Raw genomic sequence first — 18,475 nt, 5'->3', positions numbered from 1 at the left:
AAACTGGACTTACTTCAATAAAGCAATCATAAATGCAAATGTAGAAATATGCAAATTTAAGCAATCTTTGTTGAAATAGAAATAACTTCATTCTTTATGTATTTTCGAAATCTTCTATTGTATATTTTCAGGTGCAGCCAATGACGGTACAGTGAGGATTTTCATCGGCGCGTGTCTTGGCCCAAAAATGTGCGTTTCTGTGTTGAAGTGTCCGTGAAAACGGTCCCGTGTGTACATGTATCTGTTGTTTGAAAGCATCGTATTTTGCCTCGCGACGGAGTACGCAAGAACGATGTCATAGTCAGGTGCGAGTTGAAGTTACGACGGACACAATGGCACTGTTGTTCGCCATCATTGTCGTCTTGGTTACTACTGCCATGTCGCTGCCGCCGGTTATCAGAATCGGTAAGTACAAAAGTATACTTCTCAACTCTGTTTTTAACATCATTGAATTGTTTTTGAAATTTTATTTAAAGTTTCTCGAATATGTAAATTACACTGTATTCGAAACATAAAAACAAAAAGGTGAAAATTCTTATATCAAACCATTCAATGCTAATTTTAATTTAGTTTCTACATTTTCTTGTGCTGAACATAAAATAATCCTCTTTTTGTGAGATAATTATAAAAGCTGATAATTACGAAGGAATTGACAGTATTAAAATTATCTTTCCTTGAACTTTACTGTGCAAAGGAACTGTTTTATAATTTATGATGAATAATGACTATATAATGTATAACAAAATTCAAAGCCATTTCACGTACAGGAGATGAATAGCAACCTCAATTTTTGTATAGAATAATAGAAAAACTGTTATATGTTCAATGCTTTTACTAAGTTTAATAAAATATCAATTCCGTACGCGTTAATTTTGATGGAATTTAATGTAAATAGACCTCGAAAAAATATTCGGATCATGTGTTCTTTATCAACAATTCCTGTTAGAAGGATAAAAATGATTTTTAAAATTGGAGGCTGAAAATATATTCATTGAAATTTTGACATAAAATTGCAGGATTTTGTATTGGTTCTTCATTCATAAACAACATAAAAACGAGGAACCTTATATCTAATTAATATATTAAAAATTTTAACTTTCTAATTTTGAATAAAATTTAGATTTTTTTTACTAAATGTTAGTCATTTTCTTATTAACTTTTATTCGTATATTATAGATTATATATTTTGAGAAAATTAATATTTATAATATAGAATTTATAATAGATTGTGAATTAATGACTGAACCCTAATTAATGTGCCTCTTTCGTACAAGCTGGCGTTTAAATTTAGTACGCCTGATCGGAGATTTTCCGAGGAAATTCTATCAAATCCGAAATTGGTACAGGTCAAGTGGTTAAACAAGTGGTACAACTTTTGATATTTTCGTTAAAACTTACCATTGAAAAAGATGCATGACAAATATTTTCCAGAGATTTATCTCGTCTATAAATTTCATCGAAGTCGGTGTATGCATGTTTCGCAGTAACTAAAGTTTGAAAAATTTTTCAGCAATTAAAATTTAAAACGTTTTGAATTATTCGGTTACATCCACATTAATTTTTATGGACAATTTAATCCTTAGTAACTTTAAATACATATGTAGGAAAACTTTTATAAACGTGTCAAACAGAAGTTAATCATTTTTTAGCCCTACATTCATAGACATATAAAAATTAATCACTTATTCAATTTTAAAAAAGAAACGTCACTACGTCTTTTTCATCGTCAAATTAATTTTATTTAATTAATTTATCAATTGTAATAGATATTAATTCAATATTATCCAATTCTAGTTATAACGTCTACAGACAAAATACTCTTCACACGTAATTTGTATAAAAATAGGTTCCCAAAAATTAGTTGTAAAATTGGGGCGAATTTTCGACGATTTATCTGGACATTCGCAGAGGCGGGGATGTTTAAACATGTAATTAAATTTATCTCACGGCTGCTGCGCACTTTTTTACGCTGGTTTTTCTTTCAAGATGAGAGAGGAGCGCAAAAAAGTGTCCCTCCGCTAGAGAACATTTATCCAGCGAAGTGAAGTTAATCTTTGACAGAGTGCACGGAATTAACCGAGTTTTAATTACTTCTACGACTAATTAACGCCTCCGAACATTCTTTTTGGTCGTACTCTCAATACAAGATCCTGCCTCTGTAAAGTAGTTAACGCATGACACTCTGCCACTGATAAATTCAATTTAACAGTCTGTGCTAATTAAGTGTCGTATAACTTAATTTGTCATTCTTCGCTTCTTATATCTATATACAGTTCATGTGATAACCTTATTGCTTCATTCACCCTTTTTTCAGCAAAATACCCCCATTACCGACAATTAATTGGCAATTCTTTTTCCCAAGACTCCAACGCGATGATGGTAATTAATCGAATAAAACCTTGGTAATATCTCAACCTTAACTGAAGAAAGTAGACGGTCAATAATTTGTATCGACTTTTTCGATATTAAAAAAGTCCAAGTCCTCTATCGAATAAGTAACTTAACCCTTAAAGTTTAAAGTAGGTCGCAGATGGTCAATCAATACGGTAGATACTCATTTAAAGGTATCAAGTGTTATAGCCGTAATTTTCCATCCATCCATAAAGAATGTATCCAAATTGTAAACTTTCTCTAAAGCGGATAAGAGAAGTAAAAATAAGAAATCTTTTTCACTAGAAAGTACAAGGAAGTGTAGAAAAAATGTCACATACTAATGAATAAATAATAAATTGAAATGTTAGTGAACGAGTACATATATCCGTCAGGTTGCAGCAAATAGAGCAAACAGGTGTTAATGATAGTTTTGCTATGTCTATACAGTATGAGCTGCCTGGTCCACTTGTAATGACAACTACCATTTAATATATACATTTACAAGCTATGTGTTTTGAAAACTAGTAATTACAGAAATGTTCTTACCTGCCGTGTGTTCGACTGCGTTACACTAAATTTTAGAAACATAAAATAATAGAAAAGTGAAATATCAAAATATTAATTATGATAATATATGTACATAATTTTTGATGCCGTATAATTCTCATTTAAAACATTTTTTTCCATATAAGAGACAGTGTATACAGTAGTCTAAGAGTTGTACGAATGACTAAGAAGACATTTTTTTCATTAACACTTTAGTACTTTAGCACAAGCGAAAGTTTTTAAAGAAACGATGTTGTTTAAGGATAAGTTTATCGATATCACTTTATCTGCCGCTTCCGACCAAGGCAACGATTCATTAACTATAAAGCAACCGCTCGTTAACTGCAAAGCTTTGTAATTTTAAAATCAAAGTATAGAGGAATCTTGCAATGTCGTTCTGATCGCTTTCATTTTAAATCAGTATAATTTTAATAGGTTACCGCTTACTATGCATTCGAAATCGAGAAGCCGATCAATATGCTTACAGTCTCCAACGATAGCGAGGGACGCGTAAAATTTAAAATGTTTCGGACATATTGCTACCGGGCAGAAAATCCAAGCAAGTCACTCTAATAGGAAACGATTCGTCCCTTAAACGGGCGCCTCTTACCGCTTAAGCCAGTAGTCTGATCTCTCGACGAATTGTTGTCGCCGGACGAGGAGCAAGACGTAATTCCTTCGCAACAGGACACTGAAAAATTGAACTTCCCCCGTAGCCAACTACGTGACCGGACTCCGAAGTCCGAGGAAGAAGACTATGGTGACAGACGCCGCGGCGAACACCGTAAAGTAGCCACGTAGGATCGAATCTTCACCTGTTACCGAGTGACTTCATCAGCCGGCCTTTTTGATATTCCATTCGCATTTTCGTGGGCACTCGCGGACGTGCATCCAAAACTCGTCCATCGACTTCTGCGGACACACGTATGCACAGTGAAACACGTAGTGAGCACTGCGGGGGTTGCGAGCATACACACGAACCAGCGGTTCGCCCCTGGCCACCTTACCACTCAACGGCGGAAACTTTCAGTCGACGTAATTGGTCGAATTTCAACATGGTGAACCGCCGCTGGGGAAACTTGGCCGCAATTGGAATCTTCCTGTTGACGGAGGGAAGAGAGGTTTAACGAGAGGGTTGAGTGAAAGGAGAGATTACCTGTTGGCCTGTGGATAAAAAGGTTGGAAGTGATAGGGGAACGACGCGTGATGAAAGGCTCTGGATTAAGTCCAGTACTTGCGTGTGATTATTTTTTATTGTTTATCGATTCGGTTCTTGATAGGTCGAAAGTGTTTTTTAATGCAGACTTGTTTTCTTTTTATCGAGCAATACGATTTTTTTTTATTAAAGCGTTGAAAGAGCGAGTACTTAAATTATTTAGGTGCATTGAGTATTGGTACTGTCAATAAGTTTCGATATATACTTTTCTTTTCTTCTATATGTATATTTTGGAGGAAATAATTTTGATTTAGCGTTGAATTTGTATTTCAAATTGGTTATTTTATTAATGCTGCAAATATTTTGAGATACGAATTCCAAATATCTCAATGATTACTTGTTTATAGTATTATGCGAACAATTACAAATTAATTCTTTTAACTGCTTAATATAAATATTTAATATTGAGTTGAAAAATGACTCAAACACTTTGTTCCTTCAGTTTAGAGTGTACTTTTCATTGGCAAATAAGTTTTCTCCGATCAAATCTCATAAATGATTCGGTAGTTCTCTCACAATGGATTCGAAATAGTTTTGCGACTTGATCACTGTTCATGACATTGACATTGACATTGATACATACTCTCAAGACGAGAGCTCCTCCGGTAGCAGGCAACATCAATCTTTTGATGCATTGTCGTTTCCTTGCGAGTCAAGGAAATCGTATTTCTCTATTCCGGGAAAGTGGAGCAGATCTTATTCAGGATCTCGTCGGGAAAGAACGGTGTTCGATCTCGTATCGATACCAGAAATGTCTGCCTGCTATCAGAATCCGCATGAAAACTTCATCACGATTCAAGCCGTGGAAACTGATCGGATTTAACTTGACTTTTACTATTTGTGGAGCGTTCTCGATGCGTTCACTGGTTACCCGATCACGAAAATTTCGGAAGGTCCTCGAAAATACTTTTTGTCACTCTGCTATGAAAATACCACTTACTAAACTAATTCTCAATTCGCAGAATTTTACTGGCATTCACTGAAACAGATACAAATGTGCTGATATCATTTTAGTAGCAAGTATGCTGACACCAAGTTATTAAACAGTTCAAATACGATTTCTCATAAGCTGAATGTTATCGAATAAGAATTTTCTAATTATTTAACACTAAAACTACCAGACGAGTCAAAATGATCCATTCTTGACATCTTCTTTTTACAATTATTAAAAAGACATCAAACGTTTCTCTGAGAAATTATTAAAGAAATTAATTCAGCACCACGAAAACTGAATTGTAAATCAACTATAGTCTTAACAGATGCACTCTTCGAGTTTGTATATAGAAATTTCGAAAAGTCAATTTAACTACTCGGTAGTTTTAGTGTTAAAATCCCGTGTTTTCGTCGCGTATTCGTCGATCGAACTATATGATTGTCATTAGGTTGTAAACAGTCCCCGATGCAACATTGTAGCAATGTGCGAGGAAATAATAGCGACGCGCGTGACGTTCCGTTAACGGTAGCTGGGGAATCAGTTCCGTGACTACCCGGAGGTTCACCGTTACTTTTATTCCGGTCGCGCGAGTTACATGCGACAATATACAATACGAGGCGTCGTGTAAATGCGTCGTCTTGTCGCGCCTCAGAGGAAGATTTTCACGCAGCCAGTCCATTCACCGTGAACCATTCATGCCGGGCGAACCACGGCCGAGCGCATCCCCCCGACAAAAGTTCTCGAATTCGCCGTCTAGCCGGTCCCGTGATTTTAATTACCTGTGAACATTCTACTTCGCGGGGTGGTCCACATTGAACGCGAAAGACGTCACCATTCACACCTAAAAGGATGAAAAGGACTTTTGAGACGATCGGAAAATTACGGGCTTTTCCCTATAGAAGTCACCCTGGGCTGCTTGGTAGATAATAAATGAGCTTCAATAAACATGAGGCGGAAGTGAAATCGCTATGGTGCTAACAGTATTAAAGATTTGCAGCTCGACGACCAGTCGACGAGAATTATAATATGCTTAGAAGCTCTATGAAGGTGTGGTTGTTCAGCGCCATGGAGGAAGCCAGCGCACAGTGCTTTTCGATGAAAAGCTGGCCAAAATTCAATTTTCCAAGTATGCAGCAGCGTTTTTCTGGTGTAGTAGATTTAATGTATACCGCAGTGTATCTAATATTGCTTAAATTTTTGTAATATATTGACTGGTTACTGAGGTATTTATTGTCAAAGTTGACGAAGTTTCAAGAATTTTCAAGTCTCGAAAATTAGAGCCCCATTAATATGCCACAGAATATTTCCCTTAAGAAATTTCTTATTTGAAACACTTGACTATTAAAATACATGATACAAGCATATATTAGCTATAAAAATAAAGTAAAATATTCTTAAATTTACCGTGGTAATTTCTTTCTCGATGTACCATAAATTTCAGTCATGTTTTAATAAACCATAAGGAAATCAAAGGTGAGTGTTACCGCGTGTCACGATGATACAGATTTCCTAATATAAAGTAATATGTCTAGCATGATACTCCGTTGAGGAAATTTATCCAAATTTGCCCAATTTTGAAATACTTAAATTTAAAGTGCTAATGAGGGCTATATACACTCTGTTCTATTAAATCATATTGACAATATCTCTGGTATTAGTGAGGTTAATATATTTGTAAAAATTTAATACAAAAATGGGAAATTTATCCAAATCATTGATAGAGCTTTAGTTAACAGTATTTTCGAAATTATAACTTGACAAAGCTTCGGTTTAGAACGGTCAGTTCAATAATTCTTTTACAAGTAAAAAGTTATTCCAAAAAATTTTTCAGATTAATATCATCCTATCAAATTCGATGTTTTAGTTTTTACACAAATTTTAAAAAATTATGTTCTGTATCAGTAATGTTAGATCCACCATTTTGCATTTTGCATTTTCGATCAAATATTCTGATTTACGAACTCCAAAAATATAAGTATACCAATTTTTATGAAAATTTTATGAAATTGTGAATTTTGGCCAGCTTTTGGTCAAGAGGCACCGCTATACTGCGTTTCACTAATCTTTGGCATGGTTCTTTTGAAAGAGATTCCTCGCATACCGTAGGAAGACTCATAGCTAATTAGACGTTGGTTTGAATTGGCCGGAATCCTACGAAGATCTTGGTCCATGAATTATTTCCTTTCGACCTCCGACCTTGTTGTATTTCGGAAATGCGACTCTCAGCTTCGTCCGTGTTTCACGAGGGACGAATAGATGAAAAAGTTTTTTAACGGCCGGTGCGCGAATAATTGAATATTGTGCACACTTTCTTTTATATTCTTTAAAACATAATTATGAATTTTAATATGATCAGAATGAGAAAATGCTGGGACTTTTACTTTATTCTGGCATAATTTCGTAATGTTATATTAACATTTTTATAATTGGCTCTTGCAGAACTTCACAATAAACTATTAACCACAAGGAGAAAGTTTGTAAACTGAATCGGGTACTAAAAGAAATATTACTTCAAACAGTTAATACTTGATTTTATCTTAAGTCGTCCATATAACTTTGAAAATAAAATACCATATTCCTGATAATAAGTTCTTAGTGTTACTGTGTTAACGTTTAGCGTTAATCAATAACTGTTTACCTTCGCTAGATTACTTCTGAGGTACAAACTATATAATAAAGAGCAACCTGACATCGAAAATATTATGATTGAAATAAAATTTAACCACACATTTGGAATATACAATTAAAATGATCTATTTCACATCTTAGATTATATTAAAAATACTCAAATAATTTATAATATTCTATTTATCAAAATAGGATATGAACTATTTCATTTAAATTATACATCATCAGATGTTAGCATTTAAAATGTTTCTTTTTTCAAATTCCACGTAGCTCTGATTCAGTCTCGATTGGGTCACACATTCCGCTCGTTCCACAGAATACAACGCAATTATAATTAAGTTATACGTATCTCTCCGGAATGCAGAATCAGACACGTTTCAATTGAAATTTAAATTCAAATCTATGGTTAACGAGGTGCCAGCTGTTTTGAATCTGTGTTTAATTCGACCAAAAGGAGTGAAGGTGATTATGCGAATACTCGATAAAGCACTTTTATCTAGCGACGCGGCAACCGAGAATTTTCCATTAAAGTCTCGTGAAAATTACTCGGAACGGTCGTCTAGTTAGATTCTATCTTCCGGTTAAGTAGTTTCCTCATGGATCCGAGGCTTCGTTCGTCTTTCCGCCCGTTGTTCCCTCGGTTTCTCTTTCGCCGGCTGCTACGGACGGAGCCCCCTCGATAATCGCGTAATACCCGATGATATTGATCGATTATTCACGAGTGTTTGCCCCGTTTTTATGCCGGCTGTATTGTGCGAGAATCAAGGGAAAAGGAAATAATTGAGCGAGCATTGCGAGCCGCGGACTGTAGTTATTGGAAAATGCTCGATCCGTTTAGCATTCAACTTCGAGACAGTTTGCTGCGTGCACGCTTAATTTCTCTCATTTGTGTTTTTATTTTCCCTTAACCTCTTGTCCCAGTTTTTATTTCACAATTGTGCTCGATAGGACTACTTTATCGTTAATAATTTAGTAGAAAAGAACAAAAATTTTATGCTTATTGCGTGTCTACGTTTACTTTAATCAGTTAACTATTTTTGACGAGTATACTCGTCATGAAGAAATGCAAGGTTTTGTGTCATAACGAGTATACTCGTTCAAAAACATCTAACTGGTTACAGGAATATTCATTTTTGATATATCCAATTTTATAAATATTACTCGAATGAAAATTGTTGAGCAAATTATTTGTAGATATGAATATCCGGAATAGGGTACACGCTTTTCCAAGAAGTCTTCAAAGAATAAATAACCTTTAGATTCGTCGAATTTGTTTGAAAATTTTCATTACGAGTCTGACTCGTTATTATAGAAGAAAGGGTTTAAATATTGATATCAAACCAGAAAATTAATGTCAATTGGCGCACGAGTGGTCAAGAAGTTGAAACAGCGTTTTAGTTATGACGATCAACAATTACGATTTCGAACAGCACGATTTATCTCGTTCGACGTTAGTTACGCGTTCATTAGATATAAACACAAACTTCAACGGTGTTCTAGTGGTCAGATAAAATCAATTTGTTCTACGCGTCTGACTGCGAAACGCGTTGCGTGTTCCTTCCAACCGGTGGAAATTATTCGTAATAACACCTTTCACTGGCACTTCCAACCGGCGATTGAACGTTCCACAGTATATCTGAACGATATCTTATTTCCCTAGGCATCGCTGTATAACACCAGTACTAAGAAAATAATAACAAATGTCACAAGAAGAGTCACAAACTGGGAAATGGTCGACGTCTCCTTTTTATTTAGAAATCATGAACGAGATTTATTTTAACAATATGTTATGTACATATGCATCAAGGGATTATATATGTAGATGAAAATTGAATAACTTTGTTACGTTGTTGTACTATAATTTTAGAAACCAATTTCTCTTTTTGTCATATTTTCTTATATACGATTAACCTATTTTGAATTAAAAAGAAATCACTCTCAGTTGATACTTACTTTCACCTTATTGTCAGTATATTTAAGCAGTGTATTTTGAATGTCTTAAGTTCATTTTTAATAAAGTCATGTTAATGGTTATAGTAGTTAGAATTCTATGTCATCTTTTTATTTTCAAATGATCTTTTTTAAATTTCTTTTCTAAATTTCTACTGCTTCTACCATGTACATATGTGAAATTTCTTGAAACATACAGTAGCTTCGGCCAAATCCGAGAGAACATTCCATAAGCAATTCCTATATATATTATATAGAGGTATAATAATATGTACGTATTCCAAGAATTTACTTCGGTTGCTTGTTGCGTAGATACGAGGAATTAAATGGCGAAACATCTATATAGTAAATTCAGTTAATTTCTAACGAATATTTTATGAGTACTGTATACAATATAAATAAATAAATAAATAAGCAATAGAAATATATTGTACGCGTCTACATAAAGACTGTGCCTTCTTCCTATGAAAATAGATTAATTTAATAATTGAGTGATTCTTCGAGCATAAACACTCATGGAAGCGTAACTACGTGTATATATAATTAATGTAGTCAAGATTTTACTGCAATAGACATAAATATAACATGTTCTACCATAAAGTGAATACAACTGAGAACTTAACCGTAAGAATTATGTATTACTTGAACAGATAGAAACATGAAAAATTACTCAGAGGTGAAATCAAACAATAATTATATTAATTCATTATATCCTAAATAATAAACTATAACAGATGTCAACATTTTTTCCTTGAAATCGCTGAATATCAACAATTCCAGATAAATAAAAGCACTCCTTCCCTTAAATATTTTTTATTGCCACAAAACCAAGTTAAAATTACAAATAATTTAGTTCCTAAATTAAAGCATATGAATAATTTCTGCCACACGAATATACCGAGGGTGATATACATACCGAGATACTCAAATATTCAAATATTTAATCCCTCCGAACCTAACTGCAAATAAACTTCGTCAACATTCGTATACAATCATTGACTATTTGAACGCAAATAATTGCAAATTCCAAATACACCATACATTATTGACACAACAGATTTCATAACAACGAAAATTTCACACATGTGTCGCAGATACTGCTTCAAAAAACAAGTTCAACGACCCTTGATTATTCTTCGTTTATTCAGTCATAATAACCCAACACACAGCAAAAGTTATGCAACAGCTCAACATAATACATTTTTATCCACAATAACGTATATCGCGTTCCATTTTATGGAAACCATCGTACCACCGAGAAAAATCCCGGAAGTTGCCAACTGGCAAGGCGCGATCCTCCATTGAGTTCTTCAATTTCTGCGTCGCGTGATCCGTGACGAACAGCCGGCCCTCGGTCTCGCGAAACCACTTCATCTGCCCGGAGTAGTCCGAGACAATGCGACGTCACTCGTCTGGCATTTACGCTCCTCCAAAGAACTGTTCCGCCGTGAACGAGATAATTCATCTCACAGGATCGCAATCTCAGCTGGAATGCCAACCCCAGAAGTGTCTGTAATTGCGACTACGCCCGCTTACAGGTCCTTACGTCCCGCTCGGAATTTATGCGACCCGTTTAGAAACGCTCCCCGTTCCGTGGACGTGACCGCGTGGCCTTTTATTTCATGCGTTTATCTCCCGACGATGAGCACCAACGTCGCCCCTGGAACCGAAAGGGCTGCCAAGACAATATAAACCGCCCACTCACATCCCCGTTCATAGGCTTTTTGCCCGAGGGATGCGTCGCGTATTGAGAGATCGCCGTCGAACGTACGCCCTCATTGCCTCGAGGACGCGTCTGAGTGCCCTGTTTTCCGCCCACGAACACAAACTACGAAAGAAAACGAGCTTCTGCTGGTGTAACTATGTATAGTCAATTGGTGATGTTTCTTTGGCGGTTGCCTTCTCGAAGGAAACGGTCAACGTGACGAATCGTACGAGTTTGTTCTTGAAAGATGTCTGATAAGCATATAAGGGAACCTTTTTAACCAGGTCACGATGATCTTAATGAAATTTATGCGAGACATGGTTCTCAAGAAAATATTTGACACGCATTTTTTCTTATCGGCTAACGTCCACTTTGAGGGGATGAAAACATTCCTCAAAATTAAGGGTTGAAAGTATGTTTCATACAGTACCTCTGGAACGGGGGGTGTAGAATAAAAATTTTTGTTTTGAATTCTTCGTCTTGAAATTAACAATTTGGCATCCCATTTATGTCACTAGCGTATATTTGCGTGTATTGTGGCTGGACACCAGTATCAATGCACATATATTGTACATGTATCCACCTTAACGTTGTTAGTAAATAATGGTGACCATGAAGTGGTGGTATGTGTTTATTTTTCATTTTGTCGTATGATGCAGATGGGTTAACTACTAAGCTTTGAAGTACAATAAAAACAATGTTTTAAAAGAATGAGAAATTGTTTTATTTATGATTCTTGTTAATGTATTTTTTTTATTAATTAGGGTAAAAAGATAAATCAGTAGTATTTATTTTAAGTAGACTTATTCTGCTTAAACATCAATATCTTTCGTAAAAAGCTGATTTTGGTGTCAAATTTTTGTAATTCTTAATTACAAAATAATAATAATTTTGGAATTGTGTTTCGTGTAGTGATAGTGTTGGGTATCAAAGGCACAGTAAATAAATTGTATGCGATGTAGAAGATTAAAACGAAGATAAATAATATACATAGTATATTATAAAATGTAAATTTTATTTTAATGATTTTCATGAACGTAAAGATTGGTACCTCAAATTACCAGGACATGTTTTCAGACCATTATTAGTAGGGATAATATTACAATGATCAGATCTGCCCTTTCGTATACTTCTACTATAAATGATTAATAGCATTAACATGTCTTCACTTGATAATTGTTTTCGAGGATTTAATATCTCCCTATACAGTATTTAGTTGTTCCTCTTGAAAGTCTTTCAAACAAGGAGAACATGACTTCTGAGAACACGGAATCTTCTTAGCCACTGAGCTTTAAGACCCTTCCATTATAATAAGCGATTTACATTACCTCAAAGGAAAACTATTAAAAAGAAACCTACGACAAATAATATAATAGACGTTTCCATATGCCACGAGTATTCATAAAGCCATTTCGAACTATAAAAGTTTCGTTTTGAATACTTTAATTCTCCATTATAACAATATTCCAATGAAACCTTTAGCTCCAAACTATTCAGTAATAACCTTCAATATCCCCTAATTTCTTATTACAAAATTTAATGCCACACACACACCAAAAACTATTGCTCATCAATTAAAATAAAGTATCCACCATTCAAGCACCCTCCTCACAATAGCCTCAGAGCTAAAGCTCTTCAGAAAGCAACCAATCACAATTCTTTCTTCAAACAATCAATCGCGTTGTTTAATCACTCTACAGGCGATCGTATCGTGAGAATCTCGACTCAACGATTCAGATCTTAGCAAGTTCTCCCGCTCGGATCCGTCGGAAGTTGAACACCGGGGGTCGAGCCGTCGGGCATGAATAATTCACTTTTTATCCCAGAATCCGTTAATCGAACCGTGAAGCTTTTCATGCAAATCCCGCGCCCCCGCACATCGCGTCGTCCCGATTTCTGACAAACTCAAGCCGGTGCGGTCGGTGTTTCGCCCGCGGTGGGACACGCATCGGGGACACATGCACCAGCCCAGTGCCGAGGTGCACGTGCAGCCTCCACACGTACACGCAGCCACACTACAGCCAGAGGGCCGTGCCGCGCGCGCTGCGCCGGTTAGAGGCGCAAAACGCTGAGTTGCAATATCGGAATTCCTAGTAGGTAAGTATCGGCACGGGCCTTGATCCAGATTGCGCGCACAGGCACGGTTGCACGAGTGGTACGCGCGGCCGTCTATAGATCGTGCCGAGACCGCTTTTAAACGCCCATATTTTTCGAGAGCTTTCTCATTCCGCGCGCGGAGCTTCTTCAGGCGTCGGGCTCTTCGCGTTCTCGTGGAACGATCCGACGAATCCGTTTTCGACGTCTCGCCTTGCCCACCCCTCGATAAACGTGTTTTGTATTTCCACGCTGGCGATAAATCGGTGGTTTGTTTTTCAAATGCTCTATGCGCGTTGATCTCGAGTACGACAAAGTTGGAGGGTTGAAAGTTTTTATAATTTTTGGGGGAAGAAGGACGATTCGTTTCTTTTCAGCAGTCAATTAGGTTTTATTGAATGGAGATTTATTAATTGATCGTTTGGCGAACTTTCACTTGCTGTTTCTAGTGTACGGTTGGTCATTGTGTACTGAGAGAGTTTTGTGAAGTCTGTTTGATACTGTTGTATGTTTGTTATGTGAATTAGTATTGGAACTTTCTATGTAAATATATTATGCTTTGTTTGTTTATACTAGTACGAGCGTTGGGCATGCTGTGCGCTAGAATTTTATAAGACGTCGGGATTGGGAAGTAGAAATATGAATTAGGAAGCAGAATGAGGAAGTATACATTTTAAACAGAAACATATATCAATAGTATTAAATAAATACATCAACTCTTAGATAAGCCACGTTTTTATATTTTTCTTCATTTAGTTCATATATTATTAGAAGAAAAATGTGAAGCAAATAGTTACATTTTGACCACACCTAGTTATCTAGACACCAACGAAAACGGTTTTTCATTAACACTCAGTCAACGCAGACTTTCTTCTCGTAAATAAATATCCGAAGTCAGATTTGTAAATACAATGTTTGAGAAACTAGGTTCATGACATTTTCACCATACCTCGCGCCATTTATATGGACTAGCCTTTACGACATTAATTTGCCGACAATCTTCTGGTAATAAACTCTATCGCTCGTATGTACGTATGATTAGGTAATAATCGAATCAGTGAGAAATTGCATGAATAATTGTGTAATCGGAGTCGAATGAATGAGAAGTTTAATAGCCTGAAACTTAACGATGAAAACTCGCCAAGTGTTCGGTATGAGTAACGATTGAAAAAAATTATATATAGTACTGATAAATTAAATGTATTGTTCGTGTTATTTTCTTGTGTTTATCTGTTTGGTAGATCCTTTTAACGATATATTGTAATGAATATTTCATTTAAATCATCATTCTAGAGTTTTATTACTTGTATTCCTACATTTCCGGATAGATGTATTTCTATCGGTACCTTCTATCAAAATCGTAAGGATCAAAAACGTAGTTTCAAAATTAATAAATAAGTCTGATTAGAACATACATCGTTGACTTACTTCCTGCTCTAATCGATAATGAAGGTACATTAACACTAAAACTACAGTAACATATTACCTTAAAAGCATTGAATGCTCAAAATAATTTTAAAACTAAATAATTTATTGTTACAAGTGATACAGGATTTACATATCAATCATATTAAACGCTTGGTAATTCTAGTATTAAGAAAAATTATAAATAAAATTTTCTTTATTCTTCTCAAACAATGTTTTTATTGCATCGTAAAGTGCATCTTACGAACCAGTAACAGTTATAGCATAAGTTTTCTTCATCTCGGTAGTCGAAGGTTAACAAAGTTTGCCACCTTCCTCGCGACACACCCCATATACTGAGTCGGCGAGCGAAAGCAAGCTTTCAGAGGCAGCAGCCTCGACGGGTTCGTATATCAACAAACAGGAATCGCGTAATACGCGTGTAAAAGCTGTAGAAACGATTTATTTGCACGAAAAATATTCCGTTACGTTTTCAGTGTATTCGGCCGCATAAATAACACACGTTACGCCGTGTAACACACAGAAAACGAGACAATTTATCGGCGCGCCGATTCCCATATTTGCATACAAAATTGTTTGCCGCTAGCATGTGCAAGTTAGATAACGATTATCGTGATAAATACTAACTAATGCCAAATGAAAGTTTCTGGCAGTACCGGCTGATGATAATTCAAATTATTGAGAACCGTTGCAGACGACGATAAATCCTCGGGATCCGAAGAGATCCCTAAAGCAGCCGATAAATCGTTGCTCGACGTATATAATCATTATCGAATTCTATCCGGAGTAACTCGTCGAAACAATATTAAACAAGGAACAGTTTCGTTAGACAAGACGACGTAATTTCTCGTGGAATTCCACGAGAGACTCGTGATTACTCTACCGAAGTTCCACGTGGCAGCGGGGAGTTGGGGAATGGTGGTCGGAACTCGACGAAGAATTCTCATATCGACGAAAAGATGGCCCAGGAGAACTTTTCGAATTGATCACATTTCCGTGGGAAATTCCCGGGACGCTCGCGCGTCGCCTGTTGGTTCATTAGGCGAGGATAATGGAGCCCGCGAAGGACTCCATAGTGGATAATGTCGTGACGATTTGAAGAGGTTCTCTTAATTGCGTAAACACCGGCGAGAATGGAAATTCGACCGTGATTACGTTGTTTACATTTCGCGTGAGAACGATGGGGAGGGGGCGGAGGTGGGTTTAATTGAATTTATTTAAACTGCTCGTGAAATTTCGTCTCCCCTTTTGGGAATGTGCATTTTAAATTGCACTGTGTAATCTGGGCCCGTATTATAAAGGAACGTAAGGGACGAACAAATGTTTGCCGGTGAATGTGTAAAACACAGGGCGTCGCTATATTTCTTCAGTATATATACATACATATAAATGGCGATAATTTATATTCAGCGGGTCCCCGCGCGCGTGTGGGTAATATACGCTCCATAGCTCCGCGACTCGAATAGCGACCGCAGTAAACACGGAAGCAGTTTATTCGAGACGCAGCTCCTGGCTGGCAGATTTCGAAATTTCAATGATTTTTATTTCACTGGATACGCGGTAAAAGGAGCCTCTACGACACTGGCGGTAGACGGTTTTACATCGTGTATTTGGGTCATCGAAATGCAGCCCTTTCTTTTTTTATAATACCCTTACTATTGCCAGAGATTCGGCGCATCCAATAATATGCAGTTTCGTTGTATATAGAACTGGTATATTAATCGATACTCCCCAGCAGCTGGATTATACGACCTGTTTTATATTATCCAGAATGCAGATGGATTAATAAAGAAAAAAGAGATATTCGTAGATTAAAAAATTCTTTTTCCTCTTACTTGTGACTGCTAATAACGAAAACGCAGGGGAATGGGGAAATAGAAATTATTGAAGGAAGAGATTCCTACGAAGGATAAGTTGAATTCTTTTTGTCCGAACGATTTGTTAAATATTTCGAAAGTCTATGTTATTTGAAAGAAACTGCGGCAGTACTTCGATTTTAAACTGTGCGTAATAATTAATGGATATAATAAAAGTAGTAATAAATGTAAGTACGAAGAATACTAAGAAAAGAAATTACTTACTGCACCACGATTATGAAATATTATCATCTTAAAATAATAATCACTTAGTAATTATTATTCAAACAATAATTACCATTCTATCTCTTTAATGGATCGAGAACAAATTTCCACGCGTTGAAGTACTCCTTGAAGCGTCTCTTCTCTTCAAACATCTTCATCGACGTACGAAAAAGTGATAAAATATTTACCCCCGTTATAGGGCAATATTTTCTCATGATGGTGAAACTGAGATCGCCAACTGATCGATCGTCCACCCAGTCGAGCACACATCGGCTCATCGACGCGTGTACATTTCCGGCGCGCCCGTTTGCAGAAGTTGATCGAACGACGAAGACCATTAGCCGGCGCGAGAAACGGCCGAGAGATAAAAATACCATTCAGAAAACCGGAAGGAGGACGCCGGGAATCCGAGCTAACGTGCTTATCCAGATGCGGGTGAACATAATCCTTCTGGGAGACGGACGAGATCTCACGCCGGAGATTTTCGCAAACGTGGCGTCTCGAAGAACAGATTCTCCTGTCAACAGTGAAGATATATCGGCGGTATGATGTTAATCGTTCAAATGAAGACGAATTTTAAGGTGGTTGGAAACTGTAGAGTTTCTAAAACGAGAACGAAACGAGGTGTGTTTGATGTCCGATGTAGAGATTCGGTTTTATGCGCAATGGAGATAATAAAATGATCAAGCTTGAAAATCATTGGAAACAGAATGGATATGCTTGGACAGATGTTTCAGATTTATTTTTTATCGAAAATATTAAGAGCATTGAAATCTTGCGTGTCTTAAATTCGTTATGGAAAAATAGAATTTGTTTTCCTTCTATCTTTTATATGTGGTAAGTATTTATGGCTAAAACTTTTAGCGTTACGATTATATTTTGTTTGAATGACATATAGTTTTTGGTTTGAAAATGATAAAAATATACATTTTAATTTGTAGACATTATTTTCAATATGTATAGAAATATTGATGCTGTGTACTTTAGATATAGGCGTGTCTGTTCAATATTAAATGAAAAATTTACTGCCTAGAAATACTAAAATTTTCTGTATATGGCTTTGACATTTCTCAGAGCGTTATTTTTAATCTCAGCGATTTAGTAGTATTATCTGGAAGTGTCAAGTGAATCCGAGCGATATTGATGAAGTCTCATAAGGGTTTGAAGTATACTTCTGAAAGTATGTTGTGCAGCACTCGAAGTAAGTACAGTGCGTTACTGACATGATCCCAGCCGGCCTGAGGCTTAAAAGTGAAGAGGGGTAAGGGAAGACATCCACTCGCATGTTCAATCCAATACTAATGACGGAGTTAATTTCGGCTCGTCTTTGGCCGAATCCCCTTCCCCCTCTCTAGTTTTCAGCCTCTGGCCAGCTGGGATCATGCCAGTAACGCACTGTAAATATCTCAAAATGTCTCAAAATCCACTCGACTTATTTACTTCAAACGTGACAGAATTACTTCAAAATTAAAAATCTAGTATATATCGAGAATTTTTTGTTGTTGCTGAATTTAGTAATTAAT

General features: G+C 36.3%; 1 protein-coding gene across 8 annotated transcripts in view; it reads left to right on the top strand.

The window, feature by feature from the left end:
- Positions 1 to 18,475, top strand: part of LOC116431336 (glutamate receptor ionotropic, kainate 2) — a 277,385-nt gene that overhangs the window by 14,509 nt on the left and 244,401 nt on the right. For all 8 annotated transcript variants that reach the window (XM_031986602.2, XM_076370455.1, XM_076370456.1 and 5 more), the window contains exon 2: positions 132 to 405. In XM_031986602.2, the coding sequence (XP_031842462.1) occupies positions 333 to 405 (73 nt within the window). In that variant the 5' untranslated portion in view covers positions 132 to 332. The remainder of the gene's footprint in view (positions 1 to 131; positions 406 to 18,475) is intronic.

Source organism: Nomia melanderi, chromosome 9 (assembly GCF_051020985.1).
Source record: "Nomia melanderi isolate GNS246 chromosome 9, iyNomMela1, whole genome shotgun sequence".
NCBI classification, from domain to species: domain Eukaryota; kingdom Metazoa; phylum Arthropoda; class Insecta; order Hymenoptera; family Halictidae; genus Nomia; species Nomia melanderi.
The sequence above is the reverse complement of the archived record's forward strand: the minus strand, read 5'-3'. Positions and strand labels throughout refer to the sequence as shown.